At 38.9% G+C, this 26476-nt stretch overlaps 1 protein-coding gene across 4 annotated transcripts in view; it reads right to left on the reverse strand.

The window, feature by feature from the left end:
* The window catches only part of SGCZ (sarcoglycan zeta), a 1079134-nt gene that overhangs the window by 354296 nt on the left and 698362 nt on the right, over nt 1-26476 (reverse strand). For all 4 annotated transcript variants that reach the window (XM_056558613.1, XM_056558604.1, XM_056558590.1 and 1 more), the window contains one exon: nt 13039-13230. In XM_056558613.1, coding sequence (XP_056414588.1) covers nt 13039-13230 — 192 coding nt within the window. The remainder of the gene's footprint in view (nt 1-13038; nt 13231-26476) is intronic.

The following is a 26476-nucleotide window of genomic DNA, read 5'->3' on the forward strand; positions in this document are numbered from 1 at the left end:
ACTTAACTTGCCACCGTTTGGAATTAAATGTTCCGAACGCTGTTTTCGAGATACGGAGGTCGTCCAAAAAAAATAGTAAAAACATTATCTTTTTTTTTACAAAACTTCATTAAGAAAGGTTAAACAAGGGAATCATATAGAAAACATTAGTATGATCCTCCATAACTAGGAGCAACAAGCACATTCATGCAATTTGTTTTTATTCATTATGAAGCTAGTCACAAAATTTATAATTCAGCCAGTAGTATCTTATTTAGTAATTTCTTTCTATCTGAAAATGTCTGGAATTCATTCTTTCAGTTGGGATATGTGCTCTCATGGTAAAAATCCTTGGAAATTAGATGTGGTTCTATGCTCTCACTTGAGTCCCCATTTTAGCTACTAGAACCTCCTATATGATGAAACTGCATGGTATGTTTTACACAAGTTCTCCACAGGAAAAAAAAAAACTATTTTTTTTTTCTTTCAGGTATAGATTATACTTTTCCAATCACACCGTTATAATTCAGGAGACGACTATTCGACCTCCTTCACAGATGAGGATTATTACAGTGTCCTCCCAGTAGGCAGAGATGGTCCTGGGTCTATCTGCCTTTGGAATACTGTGTTGACACATCATAGAATTGATAGCAAAGCATAGAAGGATAGAAATCAGGATGATATCTGAAAGTTAAAATGGTGGCTGATCAGAAGCTGAAATAAGGTTGGACCACAATTAAGTGAGTGCAATAGACATAGAAGTAATTCAGGATGTTATAGACAATCCGGAGGAAATTGCAGTGAAGGAAAAAAAAAAAACATGTTTTTGTTTAACTGTTTCCTTAAGGGTCCCTATAACTTTATGCCTCCTCTAACATTGTAGTGTGTCAGTAGTATACTATACTTATCTTATTCAAAAACATAAATTCTCAAAAAAAAAAAAACAGTTTATCAATGTATTATTGTCTTAAAACACCCGTGAACATATTTCTAGTAAATAATTATAAAAATTGAGGTTTTAGGACAATTCAATTTACCCAGTGATACTTCACATTTCAGAAAATGCCATTACTCACTGTTATGGAAAACTTCTGTCAATGCTTAAACATTGACAGCTAGGTGAAGATTGAAAGGAAAGTAGATTCTCAGCAAAATTGTGATTACAACCAACTGTATTAGCATCAACGTGCTAATGCTATGTTGTAAAACGTTTTATGAAAAAAAATATATATAATGGATGCTATAAATTTCTGTAAACTGTCAAAAGATGTCTTGCAAAAAATTCTGGTATAGAAATGCTCCTATTTATGCATAAATTCAGGCTCACCAATAAATTTATATCTTATAAAGTGATCTCTAATATGTTAATAGAAAAAATTACAAGTAGATGTAAAAATTGAAAAAAACTACATGAAGATTTAAAAATTGCAACATCTTCATTTTAAAACTCATAAAAAAATCTAAAACTTGTAAATAAGTATTATTCTAGTGTCAATCAGAACTTGGTATTAACTGCATAATGTTTAGCATGGCAGATCAAGTTAATACAGAAATGTAGTTATAGGCAAGGAAAACGTTGTAACTAAAGGGTACACAGCATTTGGGCTCAGGAGTTTCAAGTTGTACCTCAAAATAAATATTACGGGTTCCGGAGATGACATAACTTATTATGAGGAGAAAAATGGAAATCTATTTTTTTATAAAAAAATGATATAACTATTGATTTCTAAAATGTTATTAATAGCAACATTAACATAGCAGATAGCATAGCAAATGACACATTCTATCATTAAGTCACAAGCATTAATACAGTGCCAAGAGATTAAACTGGTGACACAGTAACACATGAGAAGGAAAAGGGAGGTTCATGGGGGAAATAAATTTACAGGTCCTAGCACAGAAAAACTGTCAGCTCTATGAATCATTGCCAAAAATAGTATTATAAACCTTCTATACCAATTTTTCTTGCTAAATAACTTATATGCTTAAATAGCTTAATGATCAGTTATGCATGTCTACCTAAGTAAAAAAGAGCAGAAACAATATACTAGGATGCATACAAGCAAGGGAAACATAAGAGAACAGGACTCTGAGCAAGACCATCTTCCCAAGAAGCCCAAATAGTTAACAATCAATCTTTTAGGTTTTCAGCAAATGCAGTAAGATATTCCATCTGGAGGATCTCTTTAATTTTATTTTAACCTCTTAAGGACACAGGATGTAAATGTAAGTCCTGGTGACCTAGTACTTAACGCACCAGGACGTACATTACGTTTTGTACATGATGTGAGTCCAGGTCCCAGCTATCAGCAGTCAGGGATCTGCCATTAATGGCAGACATCAGCGATTGCGCTGATGTACGCCATTAACACCGCATATGACATGATCAATACAGATCATGACATTTGCGGCATTGCAGGCGTTTAAATGGATGGTCGAATCGCCCGCGTCACAGCCACGGGCATCCAGTCAGCCAACATGGCGGCTGGAGGTCCCCTCATCTGCTCCGGCCGTCATCCCAGGGTCTTCTTCTCTGTTGTAACATTGAGCAGACAAGAGAAGAAGATTGCCGATAATATGGATCAGTGCTATACCTGTGCATAGCACTGTTCAGTATATGCAGTCTAATGATTGCTATAAATAGTCCCCTATAGGAACGTAAAAAGAGTTTTAAAAAATTGTAAAAAAAAAAAGGTTAAAAAAAATGGGAGAAAGACTCCCCTATTAAAAATCTAAATTGACCCTTTTTCCCATTTCCCCCCAAAAAGCATAGAAAAAAAAGTTAATAAACATATTTGGTATCACTGCATGCATAAATGTCCAAACTATCAAAATATAACATTAATGATCCTGTATGATGAACGGCGTCAACCTAAAAAAAAAAAAAAATAAGTGCAAAATTGCTGCTTTTTGTCACATTACATTCCAAACAAATTGAATAAAAAGCTATTCAAAAGTTACATATATGCAAACATGGTGCTGATAAAAACTACAGATCACACCACATAAAATGAGCCCTATACAGTCCTGTATATGGAAAAATGAGAAAGTTATAGGTGGTCAAAATAGAGTGATTTTAAACATACTAATATCGTTAAAAAATATTGACTTTTTTTTTTTTAAAGCGGTACAATAATAGAAAAGCTTTTAACCATGGGTATAATGTTAATCATATTGACCCACAGAATGAAGAAAACTTTGTCTTCTATTCCGTCCAGGAAGGTGGGGGGGGGGGGGAGCGTGCCAAAGACGAGTAAGTAGCCAGGGCCCCACACAGGACCATACAGGAAATCACAGGGGTCCAAATGGTCACACCCTTCACAATCAGACACTTATCCCCTATCCTATGGATAGGAGATAAGTGTCTGATAAATTCAGTTCCCTAAAATATTCCTTTAAGATTGGGATACCCTATTTAATTACTGTAAATATAGCACCCAAAATATTCCAGATGGTTTGTGACCTCTCATATCATTTCTGTAGTTGGACACTCACTGGAATTCCACACTTACAAACGCACATTTGCAATTAGAATCTAGTGCTATTCTAAGAAGTTGCAATTTGACTTGTAAACTCTATTATAAAATTCCAATGATTGTGAAGTTCTAATTGTAATAAAGCATCTAGACACAAGTCAGTGCATTTTAATATTTCTTGTAGAACGCTTGAAATGTTATTTTGCTAAAGTCATTAGGCTTGAAGTAGTGTAATTACTTGAGCCACATAACTTCACAGGTTACTGAACCAACACCTCACAATTTCTACAAGGTGCCAAGTAATGGCTCAGTGGACAGAAATGCTTTAGTCACCAACTTTAACATTTCATTGCATACAGAGTTCTTGATTGAAAGGAATTTGTTCTGCGCAAATACATGCATTTAAAATACCCTTTACTTCTAAAATATGGAATTGTTGTGCAATGGGCCTTAAAATCTGACTTTAACAGATGTATCCTACGAATAAATGTATTTTATACATTTTTTATAGTTCAGAAAAAAATATTTTCCATTAGTGCAGGAAAACTCCAAACATTTTTCATGCTGGCAACAAGATATTATATGTATACTGCTATATGATCTAAGATTTCAGTTATTACTTTTGCAGAACATTTCCACATGTTTTAACAAATAAATCACATGCTTTAAATACTGAAACATAGTTTATATTAACAGAAAAGATATTCCATTTGTTAGCACTTGCTTGGTTCTATCACTCATTATACTTATTGGTTTTGTACTCACATGTATGCAAAAAGTAAAGAATGTATTTATCAAAACTAAGTTCTTTATGTCTAATAAAAACCTTGCACATTCACAGAACCTATACAATGGGAAGCAGAGTGCTTCCGCCTCTGTACCATGGAGCCTCAGGCAACTCTACATTGCCATATGATACGCCTAGGGCTAGACATTTCTGTACTGTGGCATCTGATTGGACATGCCTCGACTGACTCACATTATCTAACAGAATAACTTTTATGTATGTCTCTGTTTGGTACAGTAGGGCGCCATAATTCTTGGGGTCATAATATGTTTGTGTGTATAAGGCTATGATCACACATTGTCTTTTCAGGAATATTTTAATTAAAAAAAAATGTGTCCCTAAAATGGTGGAAAATATGCGCCTGTTTTTACAAAATTAAAATGCTTTGTGTTAGTCTATAGGAAACTGGTTGAAAGTGCACACAGTATATAAAAAGTGCATATTTTTTCTTCATAGAGTTCATAAATTTAGCAAAAATGTGACACAAGTTTCCCACTATTAAGGCTTCTTTCACACTGCCGTTGTGACACTGCAGTGTGACGTAACGTATATAGGGGAACATGCGTAGAATAGCCGGAGGAAAAATACATCATGCAACATTTTTTCCTCCTGCTACTCCCGGCAAAAAACAACGGTGACCGACGGACCCCATAATAGTAAATGGGATCTGTCGGGTCCCGTTGTTTCCCATTGTGCCTCACCAAAAATAACATCCATTAAGGCACACAAAAGAAAAGTGCTTGATGGAACATTGTGTGATCATAGCCTGAGGTTTTTGACTTTATTTTTTAAGCTTATTGTTCTAAAGAGAACACTAAAAATTTTGGATTATCTCACCTTATCCTTTTACAGACATTACCAATAGTTCTATAATGTTTATTGTAAAATAGAAAGTCTTAAAATGTATTACCAAAAGTGTGTAAATGCTCAGTGTTTTTATGTAATTTGGTATATATATATATATATATATATATATATATATATATACCAAATTACATAAAAACTGATTTTATTTGAAAGCTGAATGAGATTGGTTGCTAAAGAAATTGGTTGCTAATTTTTGACAGTGTTGATGAGAGACAGCCTCTCAATAGGAGTTATAGGCACAAAACAGGAGGGTATTTTAAGTTAATGCTCTTTTCTATATTTGAGACCAGGGGTCTCAAACTCAAATTATCTGGGGGCCACTGGAGGTAGCAGCTGGGTGAGGCTGGGCCGCATGCGCCCCTCACATATAATGCCCCATCAAGGGGCGGCCCCCCATCATGCGGCCCAGCCTCACCCAGCTGCTACCTCCAGTGGCCCCCAGATAATTTGAGTTTGAGACCCCTGGTCTCAAATATAGAAAAGAGCATGAACTTAAAATACCCTCCTGTTTTGTGCCTATAACTCCTATTGAGAGGCTGTCTCTCATCAACACTGTCAAAAATTAGCAACCAATTTCTTTAGCAACCAATCTCATTCAGCTTTCAAATAAAAGCAGTTTTTATGTAATTTGGTATATATATATATATATATATATATATATATATATACACATATATATATATATATATATATATATATATACCAAATTACATAAAAACACTGAGCAAATCCACCAGCAACACCCCCCACCAGCAGTAGCACCCCCATCATCCACCAGCAACACCACCCCCCATTCCCCCTACACCCCTGTGGTAATAGCTTGAGCTGACGGATGATGGGGGTGCACTGTGGGGGAGGGGGGAGCATTAGGTAGGCAGCAGTTTTCCCCAATTAAGAAGGTAGCAGTTTCCTCAATTTAGGTAGCATAGTTTCCCACATTAGGTAGCATAGATTCACCACATAAGGTAGCATAGATTCCCCACATTAGGTAGCAGCATGTTCCCCACTTTAGGTGGCATTGTGTTGCACCCCTCCCCCCCTGGACACACACACAGACAGACACACACACATAGACATACTTACCTGTCCTGTGCAGTGCTTCTCCTCTCCAGAGGCCTGACGAGTGACGTCACTAATGTCATCCTGCGCAGGTCTGCGTCAGACTCATCAGATTTGGGGCCGGCCGACTGGAGAAGGGGGGGTCAGTTTAAGTGAAGGTAATGTACTCTATTGTATGGGGCGGGGGGAGTGTTTGATCACGGACGAAGTTAAAGACTGGGGGACTGGAGACGGGGGGGTCAGTTTAAGTGAAGGTAATGTACTCTATTGGATGGGGCGGGGGGAGTGTTTGATCACGTACGAAGATAAAGACTGTGCTGCTTGGCCAAAGCAGGGATAAATGCCTGAAGAAATCACCTGCCCGACGCCCGGAACTACATGTTGGGCGATACAAATTACACATCCCTGGTGCAAGCCACAAATTTCGTTCCGCGGGCAGCAAATGGCCCGTGGGTCAGGAGTTTGAGACCCCTGCTTTAGACACAATGAAACAATGATAACACAGCATCTTAATGCAGAACTTTAAACTAAATTACATTTTTTTATGAAATATAAATGGCCGTTATATCTGAGGTATGTTAAATGCTAAATAATATCAAAAATTTGCAATGTCAATAAATTATTCTATGTATACAGTATGAGATATTTTAACTATTAAATAGTAGGATAGAAAAGTGCAGCCCAGACCTTACACAAGTAACAATATTCATAACAAAGGGCCATGGCCTGGCAGCTGAGGCGCATGGTCACACACTGAGAGAGCTCTATGCACCAGCCTGCTTAATCGACTATAACCTAGCATACCACTGCTGGAAACTGATCTTTACCAGCTTCTAAAGTTCCCTAACCTTGCTCGGGAGACGTAACAAACCACCAAAACTCAGTACGCTGGAGAAATGTAGCTTCATTCCCCTTGTGGACTCTTTTCAAGATGACGCCTGTAAACCCCTATTCACAAGAATGACGGCATCTCTCAGCAGGAAGAACTACCCGCTTTACCCATCTCTACAAAGTAGATCTACCTCTGATCCCGCTTTGCAGACGCCACTGGGTGACAAATGTCCGCCAATCACAACTGAGGTAACCTCTTCTCCACAAGATGGCTACCAGGATGAACACTCTGTCCCTCACAGAAGGTGCTCCACGCCTGGCCAATCTACCATATCTCTGGACGGCTACCCACCCCTAAACACGGCTAAACAGTGCCCTTGGCTTGCATCTGCACCCTTAACTACTGCAGTAGGACTTTGGGCCACCAATGATTTTGACCACAACGAGAGAGATGATCCTTTGGCAGCCATTCCGGTTGCTAACCAGTCTCTAACAGACACGACAATGAGAGACATGTTACTTTTATTGCGCACGTTTCTGCCGGACACGCAAAAGATGGTTAACTCCTTGCAAGCTTCTATTCATGATATAGGCGGCAGGGTGGATTGTATATAATTTGGGGAATTTGCTATGTCTCATAACATGCTCATTGATATAAGCAAAGACCTAGAAGGTTTCTGATCTGAAGATCAAGGAAGCGGACCTTGAGGATAGGAGCTGCAGCAATAATGTCAAATTATGCGGCATACCAGAAACAGTGGCTCCCGCAAATATCACAGATTATGCCCGAGCGTTAATACATGCAGCTCTCCCTGACTGTTCCCCTAAGGAGCTCATTGGGTCCGCCAACTTAAACATCTGGAGGACACTATACCAAAGCATATACTAGCCTGTGTACATTTCGTCCAAGTCAAGGAACACCTGATGGAAGTTGCCAGGCACAACAACGGACTGTCTGCTCCCTACTATCATGTCTCTGTGTATGCTGACCTGTCTGCTGCCACTCTTAAAGCCAGGCATGTTCTCCTGCCACTCGGTGAAAGCAATGTACTATTGGGGATTCCCGGTCGGCCTGCTTATCTGACATGATAACTCTGTGCATGTTGTCCGCTCACTTTAAAATCTTGGAACATTCCTCCAGATTATCCTGCTGATTCTCCCAAAGCCTTTCATTCGGCCCCAGTTGAAAAGGACTGGTCTGTCGCTTGACCCTCTAGACGTTGACTGTATGACAACATGATGTTGTGCCCATGGCACTCGGCTTCAAAGTGGACACTGTCCCCACTCACTGAAGGATGGCATTTGCTCTTGCATGCCATCTTTTTCTCCAACATGCTTTCCTATTGATGGTTTGCTGTTGGTTATATTATTCATTCCTTTGTTGCAATGGGGATTTTTCTATGCTTGGTCTCAAGTGCATTCTCTGCACCCAACTGACAGGCACACACTGGCTCTGAGGTGTGCCCTGATTCCCTATGTCTCATACCCTGCTTTTCTTTCTTTTTATATTAATATGGTCATAACTATTGCTAGCATAAATGTGAACAGTTTGAACACTCTACACAAGCATTCTAACCTCTGGCGAGAAAGGCAAATCCTGAAATGTGATGTGTTATGTAGTCAGGAGACCCATCTTCTCCTCAAAGATGCCCCTCATCTTCACCATCCTGCTTACTTGCATGTATTTCACTCACACTACAGCTCGATGTCCAAGGGAGTCATGATCATGGTTAAGAACACTGTTGCCTTAGCTCTGAAAGTGGTGATTAAAGACCAACACGGGAGGTTTGTCATTCTTCGCTGCACCATCAATTCTACCTGCTTGACCACAGTCTCTGTACATGCCCCTAATCTAGGACAGTTATGTCTCTTGAAATGCTTGTTGAGATTTGTTCACAGTTCTGCTTTAGGTTTGTTAGTTATTTGTGGTGATTTCAATACTATTTCTGACTCTACACTAGATACCACCTTCTCTTCTTGCTTTCCCTCCTTAACTTTATCCTCCTTACTCTATGAGGAAGACCTGTATGATATTTGGCGAATACACTATACCACTGAGAGAGACTATACGTTTATTTTGCGGTACACAACTAATACTCAAACATCGACCTGTTTTTAATAGATTGGTCTCTCCTCAGTCCCTTTTTTGGTCCAACCATGCTGCTGTCACTCTACAATTGCTGACACTCTACAATTGCAGAGCCTCTTCTTCCCCTACTTCTGCTTCATATGGTCTCACCCTCACTATGTGGAATGTCTAAGGCGTGACATTACAGACTACTTTGCTAACTCGTTGGCTAACCTTAGTATCCTCTGGAACTGCCACAAGGCTGTTGTATGGGGTTCCTGCATTAAGTATATCTCAGTCCCCAAAGAGCAGAGGAAACACAAACTTGATGACACCTTATCTCAATTATGCCTAGTGGAACAAGCTAACAAAAGCTCACCTTCTTCGGACTAAGCTGCAAAAGTAGCTACCCTCAGACATAATTTTTTTGCCTCTTACTGTCTGAAAAAACACATTGCAAGCTGGGTATTACTTGCAGAATAATAAAGCTGGGAAGCTCTTAGCCAATCGGCTCAAGAAGCGGCAACTCAAATCTCGTATCCCTTACCTGCTACATCACAAATGCAAAACAGTATACACCGACTGACATTGCCAATGGCTTTTGGTCCTTTTATTCCCACTTATATAATCTGCACTGCTCTGTCACTTCTCCCTCTGACCTCTCTACTGCCACTAAAGAATACTAGCCCGTCTTAACCTTCCCTCTCTTTCCCCATCCTAACTTTCTTCCTTAACAAAGATATTTCACAAGATGAGGTTTTGCAGGTTATCAAGTCTCTACCCCCTGATAAAGCACCCAGCCCAGATGGCATTGTTAAATCTTATTATAAGAAATTCCGAGACATTCTTTCTCCTTACCATACAGACTTTTGTCGAACAGCTATGTCCTCTGGTGACCTCCCGAGTGAAAACCTGCAGGCAACCATTACCACCCTGCCTAAGCCCGGGAAGTCCCCTGACTGTCCTCAAAATTTCTGGCACATTTCCTTATTGAATCAGGACCTTAACAATTTTTGCTAAACTATTGGCTTCCCTTATTTCCCTAGTCTTGCCTTCCATAATAAACACTGATCAATCTGGTTTTGTAGCTGGGCACCAAGCCTCTGACAAAATTTTTTGAACATTTGTCATTATCTTGAACACTTTCACACCCAGGACCTGTTTCTTGAATTAGATGACGAGAAGGTGTTTGACCGCATTCAATGGTCTTACACCTTCTTAATTTTGGAGCATATGGGTTTTTCGGTGGGATCTTCCAAGCTCTCTCTTTCCTTTATTCTTGCCCCTCCGCTAGGGTTCTGGCTAATGGCTCTTTTTCAGATACTTTTTCAATCACTAGTGGCTCTCGTCAAGGATGTCCTTTATTCCCATATATATATGGGGTAACCATTGGTGACAGTGTACACACCATCTCACTCTATGAGGATAATGTGATTCAATCTCTCACTAACCCATATATTTTGCTCACGGCAGTCATGGACAATCTCAACATTTGGTACCCTTCCTTACTACCATCTTAATGAATCTAAGACCGAGGCACTCCCTATTAACCTTCTCCCTCTCTTCTCACTTTGATTAAGACCTCTTATCCCTCTGCTTGGCAAACCACATATCTCCAATACTTAGCCATTCACTTTTCTTACCCCCATAGGACCCAGTAAAGGGGAATTTACAAACCCTTATTTACCTACATAGCCTCTGATGTTGATAGATTAACACAATCAGAAATCTCATGGGTTGGCAGAGTTGCCACCTTTAAAATGTTTATTTTGCCTACATTTCTTTATCTTGTTTGCACTTTGCCTATCTCTCTTCCTTCTTCCTTTTTCTCCAGGGCTCAAAAAGTTCTCTCTTCTCTCATATGTGCTGGGAAATGGCCTAGATTATCCTCAAACATTCTCACCAAGTTGAAACAAGCAGGCAGTTTGAGCTCACCCGAATTGCCATATTATTATATCGCCACTCTGGTTTCTATGTTGAAATGGAATATTCCAGGATCTTTTTTATTTGACTATGCTACAGGGGCTGTAAAGTTAGTGTAGCTCATTATATAGGTTATGTACCTGTGTGTGACGGTTTTCTCACAATTCTTATGTGATTTTCACTCCAATATTTATTATGAACAGCATACAAAATGACTGTTGTCTCATAGTTTTCCCAGCTTGCAATGCAGCCAAGACCTGACTCATTAGTCAGCTGATGACAGGGAGTCTGTCTGCTTCAATGGGTGGAGCGATCACTTGGTGGGAGAGAGATCAATCTGCAACTAATGCAACAGCTGTAGGCACCCTGATTGAAAACCACAGGTCTTCGGAATGGATGCAGCTCATTTATGTTTCAATGGGTGGGGTGGCTGATGTGTGGGAGGGAGAAAAATAGAATTATGGTATTTGTAGTCAAAAAAATAAGACTGAAACAGGAAATACCAGTTCACAAAAAGCTAGCCACAGTGTTATGGTAATCTCCCAACATTGCCATTGAGCCCCAAGACAAGCGCAGATCCTTCCTAAGCATGTCCATTACTGTCTGCCAGGTAGGTACTAAAATCACTATCATGGTGGATCACCCCTTTAACCATTTGTGACACAGTTCAAACAGCCTACTGTGGATGGTGATTGAAAATTCTTCCGTGTTTCCATATACCACACAGGACCTTTTATTCCTTCCTTATTGGAAAATTGTGGTCCCCCATATGCACAATCCCCTAGTCAAAGCCTCTTATGTCTGGATTTCTTACATCACTCACTCTCTGTAGCCCAGCAGCAGCTAACAAAGGGGATCTCCTACGGACATTCATTCAAGTCACTCTCCCTGACCTAGAACCTTCGGCTTAGGTCTCCCATGGCATCACACATATCAGGTATCTTTATGATGGCGATGACTTACTATCATTCCTGCATTGCCAACTGAATCTCTATAACTATCTAGATTTCTATAACTTTCTCCAGACACACCACTTCTTGCAGGGTCTAACCCCCCCCCCCCCCAAAGGTTGCAGTGGATAGCGTTGCCTTACACAAGTTAGCTTTACCTCTCAAGGGGCTGAAACTCATCAATGCTACATTATTACATCCCAATATTTTCTCCAAGTCGCACCTTTTATGACTTTTTTCTCACAGAAGGACTGGCAACATGCCTTCAAGGCAGTTCATGTTGCCTTTCAATGCTCCTCTCACATTGAATCAGCTCTTGAAACCATTATCTGCTGGTATCACACCCCAGAATACCTAGCTAAAATATATCACACATATGTTGGCACGGCTGTGGCTCCAAAGGGACATTATACCACATTCTTTGGACATGTCCACAGATCAGACCCTTCTGGACTTTGTGTGAAAAGTTGCTAAAAGGCACTGGGAAACAATATCCCCTGGTCACCTCTTTCTGTTTTGTTATTCCTTCAATTACCTCGTTGTCCCAAAATTTTTATTGTCTTGGGCTCTGGCAGGTTTACCAGTTTTGAAAAAAGATGGCATTGCTGGATCACTTCCCCCAATTGCAAAAATATTTGATCTGACACCTTACCGCTCCATTGTCACTGGATTCCAATCCCAACTACATGATCATTAGCAAGAAATACGTTCACCACTCTCTAAGTCATTATCTCTCTCATGTCACATTTCTACCGTATTCTACCTGCAGAGTGTGCACACGTTCTAGTATGCATTTTACCTTTGTTTCTATAGAGACCCCCTAGAGGGCTATACTGTAGTCTACCTTGTCTTCGGATATGTATTTCACTATTGCTAGTTATGGTTCCAGTTTACAGTTGTGAAATGCTTTCAATGAATATCTGCTACTGTATTGCTTGACATTTCATTGCAGCCTTTCTGCATGTTTAGAAATATTTCAACCATTATATCCGGTTTTATTTTTGAAAATTCAATAAAAAACTATTTACGAAAAAAAAAAAACATAACAAAACATAGAAATTAATCATTAATTCACCAAATAGGAATAAAATTACTTACCACTGTAAAATTCATAACCTTCAAAATCCATATTGTCATGGCTAAGTTAACAATCATGGTAACCAACAGTAGAAGCACAAAGAAGTACAAGCACCTCTTTCGCCATCCATAAATTCCAACTGGGTAAAACTGTGTGTTTTCTGTCCGTAGATTATTTTGTTGTGTGGCCAAAATGTACTGTTCTCGTGTCATCTAAAAAAAAAAAAACAATAATAATAGAGTAAACCACAGTCTATAAAATAGTGAGCATGAAATGTTATACCATTTTGCTATTTATAGTATTTTTTTTTCTAAATTTGTCCAAAATTATCAACTGATTACTTTTCTAATATATGGTCAAAAGTACATGGACACCTGACAATCTTACCAGACCTCCTATGCATCCCTACATTGAAGGGATAGTGCCCACTTTTGACTCAAGTCCTTCTGTCCCTCTTTGCTCCTTGAAGGGAATCTCTCTGCTGCAGTTCATGTTCCAAACTGCTGACACTGTTAGATAGCTATTAAGGACAAGGAGACACATGGTACCATATATATATATATATATATATATATATATATATATTGTGTGTGTGTGTGTGTGCTTCTATAATGTAGTAATATGTTTTACTCTCTAGTGACAAATGTCAAAGAGGCATTGCCAAGCCCATGAACTGCTGAGGGAAGGAATACCTCCATGTTTCCCCTTCCTTCCCTGTCTCTGCTTAATTGACAGTCATCTGAAGGTCAAGCTATATTACCAAATCTCACACCTGCAGACAATTTGTATGCATCAGTTGGAAATGGTGTTCGGCTTCCAGCTGACTGTCAATCAAGCAGGGATAGAGATGGAAGGTGAAGTGAGGAGGTGTTCCAGCCGTCATCACTTCAGAGACTTGGGAATGCCTTTTTGAAACTTGCCACTAGATAGTAAAAACATATTATTATGTTATAAAAGCACAGACAGCTATATGAAATGTACCATGTGTCTACTTGTACTAACAGCTTGGGACATGAATTGTAGCTGACAGATTCCTTTTAATGGGGTTTTCTGTGTATGGAGGGTATTTGTATATAGTAGCCTGCCTGCAGGGGAAATAACAAGGAGGCATACCTACCCAGCATGCTTCCAAGCTACAGCTGGTTTCCGAAGCATTGCTACTTTATATTATACAAACTATTGAACACCAATTTGTATATTATTCCATTATTTTGCACAATTTGGATTATAAACTTTTCTGGTGATTGTTTTGCTATTTGAATTAAAAAATATTCAAGTGTACAATTTTGCTTGAAGAGACTGAACCATAGGGGTCCCTCTTTGACTATTCAAAAATTTGGGATGCATGCATAAACCTACTGTATTGGAGTAATTGGACATCTCAAAATCAAACTACTAGCCTAAAGTAGGGCCCCCTTTTGCAGCGAAAATTGTCTCCCTTCTTCCACAATCTATACACAAGATTTTAAAGTCTAAAGGAATTTGAGCCTTTTTTGTTAAAAGAGCATTTGCAGTAGTGTATGTACATGGACATTTTGCTACAGGTATGGCTAAAACACCTGAAATGAACACTTATAGGGGAGAGTAAAACTTGACCAGCATTTACACTTCTGAAAAATCTGTTTTTGATTAAAGGTTCATTTAGTTCAAAATGGATGTCTAATAAATAACTAAATAAATAAATAAACAGCTTAAATATAAAGCAGCAAGTTACAGTAGGGCAATATTTAGTAAAAAAAAAAAAAAAAAGAAGGTAATTCAATCATATACACCTTTAAAATTTGTCTGTGCTACTTTTGGAGATTTCAATGCAATAACTGCCATAAAACTAAATTTTATTACAGATGAATAGGTGATCTGTTCTGTTGAAAATAATTTCAGATTGATAAGACAATGCAAAGATTCTGAAAGACTAAAAAAGTGAAATCAACACTAAATTTCTAGAGAGATAAACTTGATTCTCAATTTATATTTCTAATTTCTTTCTGAATGGCATCCATCCTGTCAATAAGAAGCAATCATACAACAAGTGAGTGTTTACAGACCCTCTTAAACAGAGAAATATTGGTCTGTTCAGGCAACTATTCTGTGTAATAGGGCCCTAAGATAAAATAATTAAAATGTTGACTGTACAGTCACAGTGTGGATACTGTAAGAACATCTGCATAGTTTTAATGATGATTATCATTAGATAACTGTCATGTCCAGGGTAGGGAGGGGTGCAAACCAAAAGCTCACCTCAACCACTGTCCCTACCTACTTGGATGATCCACCCTGAACAGCAGCCTTCAACTGGATAATAGTCCCTACACTAGGCTAAGTGCACAGGGCGTCAAACAGGCCAAGTCAGCAACACACATGCAGATTAAATACAAATTCATTAGATAAGGAGTTAACATAGGACAAGCTGTAAAGTCAAGAAACCAAAAGGGGAACATATTACAAAATCATAATCAACAGCAGAGTCAGGACAAACCAGAATCGATCCAGGAGAGTGGCACAGTACAAAGTCAGGAGGCAAAGGCAGGGTCAGGTCACAAGAAGAGGTCAGTTTACAGTAGATAAGGAATACAGGAATAACAATAGTCAGGAACTTTGGTGATGTCAGAAACTCAATAACAGGGATAGGACTGAGTTACAAGGCAGCTGAAATATCCTGTCTCCCGGAGGCATTAGCTTCGGCACCACATTGGGCCAATGCTTCCACCTTCTGATAGACTGGGCTGACAGGATTATGCAATGATGAACAGCCCTGCGATGTTGCAGAGGAAGCACTGGAACTGGGCAAGGTAAGTTAATTATAATATCCATATTCACTATATCATAAGATTGTGTCTCAAATTTGACATCTTGTTCATTTGACACAGTCAAAATAAAAAAAAATGTTTACATGTTGTATATCTTAGGAAAACAATAACCTTTAGAACTTTAATAACATAAGAATATTAGATTTCCTTTTTATAGAAATCATGGTTTATAAAATACGCCACTAAGGGGCCATACCATCCATAGCATAATCCTGCAAGACTGCAGAATCCTCTTTATCCAAACTAATGCACAGGCTGGGACTAAATCCACTAAGTGAGGGTAGGAGTAGTACTCCTCTGTGCTCACTCCTGTCCTATCAGACTGCAGCATGAAAACAGAAAAGAAGAAGTTACAGATTAGCCTGCAGTGATTGAATAAAGAGACTCAGCACTCAGGAAGGCAGATGAGTCATGTAGAGTGAGGACACACCACCTCCAGAGTATAGGATGATAAACCAAGTCAGCAACAGATAGAAAGTATTTGTTAGAGAAAAATAGGTGCTAGACACATAAAAATTATATATACATTATCAGGATAGGTAATGAGTAATATATCACTTTTATTTTTTTAGGTCATGATTTACTGTTCTGTTTGCATAGTTTCTTCTTTCTGTAGCTGGTCATATTTAATTTTACAAGATACAAGACTTAAAAAGAGAAAACTTTAAAATCAATGTAATGTTCCTTTTTTATGATACAAAAAAACAAAAACAAAAAAAAAAAACTATGTGAATGCCAAGTATTATGATTGTGATTCTGCTAGGAATATATTACTATATATTTTTTACTGTATATGCTGTATGGATCAGATTAATCTCCGACCCATGTTCATTTATAGTCATTATTATTGACCTCCTCACCGCTTTTTGAGCATATTACAATATATGACATGCTGTGAACATAATGAATCCTTTAGTACATATTTTAGTGCAACCCACATCATGACACCTTCTATAAATATAATAAATGGATCAAAAATGGGTTAAGCCATCAGATAACAGAGAAATAAGGAAGTAACAATAGTTTATTGATTGCATGAAAAATAACTGGTGTACAGATAAGTATGATGACGCCTAGTATATGACTGCCTGACAAAAACTCTTATTTCCCTCTTCTGAAATCCAGCTCCTTTGGGTTATTTACAAATAAATTCTCTGCAACTCTATCACTTGTTATATAAAGAATCATTAAAAAAAAACATTTGATAAAATATAATTTATTCTTATATTGTGCAATCCTAAAGTGGCACTCCATTCACAAATTTCAGACATAATTCAGGCATTAGCAATCATTACAGGCATCTATAGCCTTCAGATGTTCTTTTACTTATATGGCCCACCATAAGAACCAAGCAGTGTTATACTGGGTGATCAAGTAATATATACTCTAACTGTGTTATACCACGTTACAGTGATAAGATTACATCAGTGATTGAGCTTGAAAACTGTTATGTTCTATAAATACCTCAAATTTGGGTTATGCATTATGTAGTGTGATGTCATTTAAATACAGCTAGCTCAATGGATGGCCTAAAATGATGATGAGTCCAAGCAGGTCACCACATGGTAGTTTACCAGATTTTTATTTTTTTTAAAGAAAACAGACACATATATGTATTTATTACTTCTATAAAAATTAATTGTTTAATATAAGCTTATTATAGTTATTACTAGAGATGAGCCAATTTTTGAAAAATTCTATTTGGCCGATTCACCGAATTTTCATAAAAAATTGGGTTTGAACCGAATTTATTTGCGGGAATCGCTATTACAAATGGGCGTGGCCCTGCGTCATAGTGGGTCGGGCCCCTGGTTAACAGCGCACAGCACTGATCACGGTGCCACACGCTATTAACCATTTAGACGCGGCGTTCAAAGTTGAACGCCGCATCTAAAGTGAAACTAAATCATTGCAGGTTAGCACAGGGGGCTGTTCGGGATGTCCGCGGGGAAATTGCGGTATCCCGAACAGCTGTGACACAGCAGGAGGGTCCCTTACCTTGCCTCCTGGTGTCCGATCGCCGAATGACTGCTCAGTGCCAGAGATCCAGGCATGAGCAGTTAAGCGGCAGAATCATTGATCAATGGTTTCCTACGAGAAACCATTGATCAATGTAAAAGATCAGTGTGTGCAGTGTTATAGTCCCCTATGGGAGCTATAACATTGCAAAAAAAAAGGGAATAAAGATCATTTAACCCCTTCCCTTATAAAAGTTTGACTCACCCCCCTTTTCTAATAAAAAAAACTGTGTAACTAAAAATAAAAATAAACATATGGGGTATCGTGGCGATACCACATATGTTTATTTTTATTTACACAGTTTTTTTTATGAGAAAAGGGGGGTGAGTCAAACTTTAATTAGGGAAGGAGTTAAATGATCTTTATTCACTTTTTTTTTGCAATGTTATAGCTGCTTTTGCAATATTATAGCTGTTATTGTGTGGAAATGTCCAAATTCTAAAAATATATTGTTAATTAAACTGCATGGTCAATGGCGCATGCGCAAAAAAATCTATAAGTCCTATGAGTACAAAAAGGGTCCCGCTAAAAACTTCAGATCACAGCGCAAAAAAGGAGCCCTCATACCGCCCCATATGCGGAAAAATAAAAAAAGTTGTAGGGGTCAGAAAATGACAATTTTAAACGTATAAATTTCCCTGCATGTAGTTATGATTTTTTCCAAAATTATGACAAAATCAAACCTATCAGGGTATAATTTTAATCCTATGGACCTACAGAATAAGGAGAAGGTGTCATTTTTACCGAAAAATGTACTGGGTAGAAACGGAAGCCCCCAAAAGTTACAAAATGTTTTTTTTTTTTTTTTTTAATTTTGTCTCACAATTATTTTGTTTCTATTTTGCCGTAGATTTTTTGGTAAAATGACTGCTGTCATTACAAAGTAGAATTGGTGGTGCAAAAAATAAGCCATCATATGGATTTTTAGGTGCAAAATTGAAAGAGTTATGATTTCTTTAAGGTAAGGAGGAAAAAAAGAAAATGCAAAAACGGAAAAACCCCGGGTCCTTAAGGCGTTAAAAGAATAGGAAAAAAAAAACTAAAATTCAAAATTGCAAATTGTCTGTATCCCTATGGCCAAAATGGGCTGTGTCCTTAAGGGGGTACTCCACTGGCCAGCGTTCGGAACATTTAGTTCCGAGCGCTGTGTGCGCGCGCCGACCCTCGCAGTGCACACACAACGTTCAGAACTAAATGTTCTGAACGCTGGCCAATGGAGTTCCCCTTTAAAGAGTTACGCTGGTATTTTCAGATCTCAGAAAAGAAAAAGAAAAAAGTAGCCATAACTTATTACCTGCCCCACTCAACATCAACATTGTAGCTGAAATGCTTCTTGCAAGCCTTTGTATGCCTATCTGCATTGATGACCTGCCCATCCATCCACATGAATCTTGCAGCCTCAGTGGTGTATAGCACTAGACCGCTGAGGCTATGATTTGCTGCAGTTAGGTAGATGGATATGTCATTGCTGCAAAGAACAAAGCCTTGTTGCTGAGGCTTTGGGAATTTATCAGGTCAATAATGATTCTTTTGTTATGGCACTCACACCCATTAGTTACTTTCTTTCAAATGTCAAGAAACCTCAATAAATATGTTAATGATATCTGCTAATGGTGAATTTACAGATGCAAGTGTAGGTGTGTGCATATATTGTATTTTTCATACACAAACAAGAATTGCAGTGCTAATACATTTCAGTCATTAAAATTTCCTGCCAGTATGAAATATAGGAATGAAAAATGTAAAGAGGTTTAACCACAAAGATAGGTCTTAATTGATGCATTATGAAATAAACAATATTTCCGAAATACAAGCATTTCTGAAGATGTACCATTTAAAATCTTTAGGGAGCAGTTTAATGCTATATTTTCATTTTACATATTTTGCATTCTAACAACTGTTTGTGTTGAAATATATAGAGCACTAAAAAGTCACTGTATAAATATATAACATTATCTTAGGTCTGGGATTAAAGGTGTTGTTTATCTTGTAAAGTTACCCTCTGTCCACAGGATAGGTATTGCCTAGCTGATTGCAGGGGGTCTGACTGCTGGGACCCCCTGAAATCTCTGGAACGGGACCCCAGTGTGCCACTGCTTCCCTCATTATGGGTGCTGACAAAAACAGCCAAACTCTGTACTCTACAATACACTGTACTGCTTTGTGGCTCCCATAGGGAATGAATAATGTAGCAGTGCCTATGCACAACCCAATGCTCTATTCCAAAACTCCTTTAAATGTACTTTTCCCCAAAACCTACTACAAGTTAAATGCTATCGGACTTTAAATTAGCCTGAAAAGGAAACACAACTACCCGGTAAACAATAAGAGGGAGATTTATCGAAACCTGTCCAGAGGGAAAGTTGCTGAGTTGTCCATAGTAACCAATCAGATGAGTTCTTTCAGTTTTCAGAGTCCATTGCAAAAATGAAAGAAGCAATCTGATTGGTTGTTATGGGCAACTAAGCAACTTTTCCTCTGACACGTTTTGATAAATCTCCCCCTTATTTTTTACCGGAGAGTTGTGTTTCCTTTCCAAGCTAATTTAAAGTCTGATAGCGTTTAACTTATAGTAGGTTTTGGGAAAAAGTTATTTTTCTTCTGTACATGTACATATAAATACAGATGTAAGAACTTATAGGTTTTAATCAATGTAAAAGAGTCTATAAGAAAGCAAGGAGACCGACACACCCACACACACATATATGGGGGAGATTTATCAAAACATGTGTAGAGGAAAAGTTTTCCAGTTACCCATGGCAACCAATTAGATTTCATCTTTCATTTTGAAAGAAGCAATCTGATTGGTTGCTATGGGCAACTGGGCAATTTTTCCTCTGCACAGATATTGATAAATCTCCCTCATAGTCCTCAAGAGTTTAAATATCTCAGTTTTTTTCTTACACAATTGCATGTGTTTCTAATATTAACCAATTGTGTTCATAATACATATGAAGGTCTATTATCAATATACAGTTACATTGCTCGCTTATAGTAGTGTTCATGTAATTTAGGCTTTTGTTATTCTGATCATAGATATCATTTTTTTTTTATACACAAATCCTGTCACTTATTTTGGAGAAATAGTGCAATAAGTACTCAAGATCTATGGCACATAAAGTATGTACTAACTATTCAATATCTATGGCACATAAAGCATGTACTAACTACTCAATATCTATAACATGTAAATTGCACCTCTTCTGTACCTCCACAAGCCATACATATCAATATGACAAAAAATTATTGTGGACTGCTCCATTACCTGTTGTATGTATAGAGGTTTTCTCCTCTATATACTGCACCTGACTTAGCCTATACAGCAGTACATGGAGGATCCATGCAGCTCTGTCATATGCAGAGGGCCTTAGCCTCCTCTTTTATTAAAATAAAAGTTTTGCCTTAAACAAATGTGTATGGGGAAGTAAAGGCTAATAATTATCTATGGTCTTTAATTTACATGTTAATTTTAAGCTCCTCATGGAGGTTTGAAAAACAAATCAACATAGCAATAACAGCTACAAATACAATCCCAGAAATGAGCCTTTTCTTATGGAGCCAAAAGTTAATTATTTATCTGAAGATTATTATAAAGCGTTTAAGGTTTTGAGGAAAGACACATTACCATGCTGTTAAAGGATTTATACTTTCTGTGAAGAAAACTGTATAATGTTCTTCTAAGGCCACAGTAATGCATGCTGATTTACATGTTAATTATTTAGTTAGTGATGATTTTGAGAGTAATATGCTACGAATGGAAATGTCCAAGTCAACTAAATCTGTGGGATTTACTTTGATCCTTCGGTAGCTAGAGGGGAAAAAAACAATTTCAAGAAAATGGTGTTTCAGCAACAAATCCTGTATTAGTAACCACATACACTGTGCAAAGAGGGTATATCACTGGGGACAAAATAACACTGGGTAAAGTTCTAATGCTTTGGGATATGTTTTCCTTTTCTTTTGTTTGTTAGATCACTGCAATGTTAATAGAATAAATGAAAAAAAAAACAGAATACAAAATAACACATTAAGGTGGAATACTAGGCAAACATTTGACAAACAATAGCGCTCAAAGAAATAGGCCCTTTGTTTTTTGTCAAATCTCTGCCTAGTTTTCTGTATTCCGCAACCTTCAAGTCGTGAAAAGAGGGTTGTTGAGCAGCAGACTGTACTACATTTATCATAACTCCATAGCCCACAGTATAGTTGTGCTCGCATATTTGCACAACTGCATAGGGTCAGTAGGACACTATAGGTGTGGTGGTAAGCTCCTTTTTTTTTCGTCTACTTTTATTCTGAAGATATCACACCATGAAGCACCCCACTTTTTTCTCCTTTGCTTTTACATTAGGGTGGAGGAGGGCTTACTAATGTAGACAAAAGTGCTCTAATCTACTGTTCCACAAGGTCAGTAGGAAATATTCAATAGTGTTTTCTATACTGAGTAGTGTTCATATGAATGTGCTCCAGTTATGTTTCTTTGTATTTTGCTTTGTGTCTGATTTAATCTCTTATTGGAGATGGCTGTGTGGATATTTTTTATTACTATTGCTATCAAAAGCTGATAAGAATTTGATGGAAAATGTGTAGAAATCTTGTTAATGATTCCTTTTTGGCAACATAGTCATAGTTCAAAATTTTTAACACTACTTTTTTATTTTATTACTTAGGAAATTATTTGTAAATAAATAATATTACATTTTATTATGTGTATTAATATGACTATTAGTTTTTTACTATTAAAAATATATTCAATTACATTTATGGGATGCTTATAGTTAGATGTTCACTTATCTGCTGTACAGTGTTGGTGAATTAAGGTACATACACTGTTGAAAAATAGATTTTTAATTTTAAGATACTAGAATTTGAGTTACAGATCAAAACAAAGTTTTATGTTTAAGTTTCTGTCTAAAATGGCTATCACAGTGCATCATTCATTTTACACACACTGATCTAGAGTTTGCTTTTTACTATTGAAGGAGACAAATTTTATGCATTTTTTAGATACAATTTACTACAATGTCTGGTGTAAACTGCTACATAATTGGGTTTATTTACTAACATGAACCTGACTCTTTTTTCCGTGCAACACAATTTGTGACCAAAAAACCCCAAACACTCCATTTTACAAGAAAAACGTGACCATGGGAGAAAGGGGGCGTGATCCCGACAAAATGGGCATGTCCCCAACATTATTGAAAGATCCCAACATATTCACTAAGGTTTCCACAAAGAATGTAGCAGAATAATGCAGCAGTGCCTATGCGCAACCCAATCCAAAACTCCTTTAAATATACTTTTTCCCAAAACCAACCTACTACAAGTAAAATTCTATCGGACTTTAAATTAGCCTGAAAAGGAAATACAACTATCCGGTAAACAATAAGGGGGAGATTTATCAAAACCTGTCCAGAGGAAAATTTGCTGAGTTGCCCATAGTAACCAATCAGATCAGTTCTTTCAGTTTTCAGAGGCCGTTTCAAAAATGAAAGAAGCAATCTGATTGGTTGTTATGGGCAACTAAGCCTGAGTCTACAGTCACTGATGAGTAGCTTTCTTCACCCACATAGTGAAGCAACTCATCAGCAGCAGGTAGACCTGGAGCAGGACCGGAACCAGCAGGTGGTGACATACCTTGACATGACCATGCCAATCCACCTTGAAGATCCGCTGGATTTCTGGGCAGCCAAAGTTGATTTGTGGCTGCAACTAGCAGAGTTTGCCCTGGAAAAGCTGTCCTGCCCGGCAGTAGTGTGCCATCAGAGGGGATGTTTAGTGCAGCGGGAGCCATAGTAACCCCAAGGAGAACTTTTCTGTCCAAAATGTGGAGACTGACCTTTGTGAAGATAAATCAGGCATTCACAACTCATAGACCACCAGAGGTAGTAAAAAAAAAAAAAACATTGGATTCCCAACCATCAAAAATTAATTATTAATTATTTACATGACTTTATTAATTAGGTCCACAAACAGTAATGAAAAGATAAAAATCAAAAATGAAAACCATACATTTAAAAACACTGTGTGCACTTAGCCACCATGATTTATAGGTAATTGGGCTTGACTCCCTCCATTATTAATGTTTGGACTGTAGGGGACATTTCTGCAGACAATGTCCCTTTTCTGCATTATTGGCTAAAGCACACAGCAATTAAAACCAAAAACACTGTCATCCTCAACATTTCACCACCAAAGTGGCTTTGCCAAGAGGCATGTGGGCAATGGCATCTTAGAACACCGACCTGAGATTTCATAACCTCATTTGATTACATCAGTAATTGGTTTTCCAATCAGATATCATTGTTATGATTACCTGTGTAGTTCCTCTAATCATCATTCTCTGACTATTGATGGACATCTAAAAGAGCCAAAGGCATTCCTTTATTTTCTTTAACTGTCAGAAAGTGCCACGTGTGTAATCCCAATAGGTACGGGGACCGGATGCTCAGCAGTGACGTAGTTTGCAAACAATGCACACATAGCTGCGCAATGTCTTGAAAAACCTCGGAACTCTGGCAGAACTTCTGCGCATTCGCGTCCGGGCAATGTGCAAACTCAGCTGCGCGCATACTTAATCATTTTGGTAAGGTTGCTAGCAAAACAATGCGCAAGGACTTAGATTATTTATCCCGAGAGCATCACTTATAATATGAGAAGGTAAGAACAAGGTACCATTCAGCCACAATATGCTACCGCCAACTCCAGGCTGTGTCATTCAGCCACTATGTGGTCTCTTCATGCTGCCGCCAACTCCAGGCAGTGTCATTCAGCCACTATATGGTCTTCTCATGCTGCCGCCACCTCGAGGCTGTGTCATTCAGCCACTATATGTTCTCCTCATGCTGCCACCACCTCCAGGCTGTGTCCTCATGCTTCCGCCACCTCCACACTGTGTCATTGTCTCCTCAATCTGCCGCCACCTCCACGCTGTGTCACTCAGCCACTATATGTTCTCTTCATGCTGTCGCAAACTCCAGGCTGTGTCATTCAGCCACTATTTGCCACCGCCAACTCCAGGCTTTGTCATTCAGCCACAATGGGGTCTCCTCATGTTTCCGCCACCTCTATGCTGTGTCATTTAGCCACTATGTTGTCTCCTCCTGCTGCCAACTCCAGGCTGTGTCATTCAGCCATGATATGTTCTCTCCATGCGGCCGCCATCTGAACACTGTGTCATTCAGCCACTATATGGTCTCCTCATACTGATGCCACCTCCAGGCTCTGTCATTCAGCCACTATATGGTCTCCTCATGCTTCCGCCACCTCCACGCTGTGTCATTGTCTCCACATGCTTCCGCCACCTCCACACTGTGTCATTGTCTCCTCAATCTGCTGCCACCTCCACGCTGTGTCATTCAGCCACTATATGTTCTCTTCATGCTGCCGCAAACTCCAGGCTGTGTCATTCAGCCACTATTTGCCACCGCCAACTCCAGGCTTTGTCATTCAGCCACAATGGGGTCTCCTCATGTTTCCGCCACCTCTATGCTGTGTCATTTAGCCACTATGTTGTCTCCTCCTGCTGCCAACACCAGGCTGTGTCATTCAGCCATGATATGTTCTCTCCATGCGGCCGCCATCTGAACACTGTGTCATTCAGCCACTATATGGTCTCCTCATACTGATGCCACCTCCAGGCTCTGTCATTCAGCCACTATATGGTCTCTTCATGCTTCCGCCACCTCCACGCTGTGTCATTGTCTCCACATGCTGCCGCCAACTCCATCCTGTGTCATTCAGCCACTATATGGTCTCCTCAATCTGCTGCCACCTCCGCGCTGTGTCATTCAGCCACTATATGTTCTCTTCATGCTGCCGCAAACTCCAGGCTTTCTGCCACTATATGCAACCGCCAACTCCAGGCTTTGTCATTCAACCACAATGGGGTCTCCTCATGCTGCCGCCACCTCCATGCTGTGTCATTAAGCCACTATATGGTCTCCTCATGCTTCCAACACCTCAATGCTGTGTCATTTAGCCACTATATGTTCTCCTCATGCTGCCACAAACTCCAGGCTGTGTCATTCAGCCACTAGATGCTGCCACCAACTCCAGGCTATGTCAATCAGCCACTATGTGGTCTCCTCATGCTGCCAACTCCAGGCTGGGTCATTCAGCCACTATATGTTCTCTCCAAGCGGCCGCCACCTGCACACTGTGTCATTCAGCCACTATATGGTCTCCTCATACTGATGCCACCTACAGGCTCTGTCATTGTGCTGCTCTGCAACAGTGATTCTAATAGCAACACCTCTGATCTGCATGTCATACTGAATAACAGTATTATTTCAGTAACCCAGCACACACCTTATGCGTGTTACAGCAAGGCGATGTGTTCTACGCCCTTATTGAGGCTCTCTGTAGACCAGAAACAGCCATTTTTAATAGTGATTCGCTGCAAATAAATTCAAACCACTCAAATTTGAATCTCTACTGCCTATGTGGAACAATTATACCGTCACCTCACTGGGAAAGAAGCAAATGGCCAGGCAGTGCTGCCTTTCACCCACAGCCCTTAACTAAATGAATTAAACTAGAGTCCTAAGGGCATGAAGACAATTGAATTCATGAAGAATGAGATTGTGATCTTTCCTCGTCCCGATATTTTAACAACTGGTTTATGAGAACT

This window comes from Hyla sarda, chromosome 1 (assembly GCF_029499605.1).
Source record: "Hyla sarda isolate aHylSar1 chromosome 1, aHylSar1.hap1, whole genome shotgun sequence".
Classification (NCBI taxonomy): domain Eukaryota; kingdom Metazoa; phylum Chordata; class Amphibia; order Anura; family Hylidae; genus Hyla; species Hyla sarda.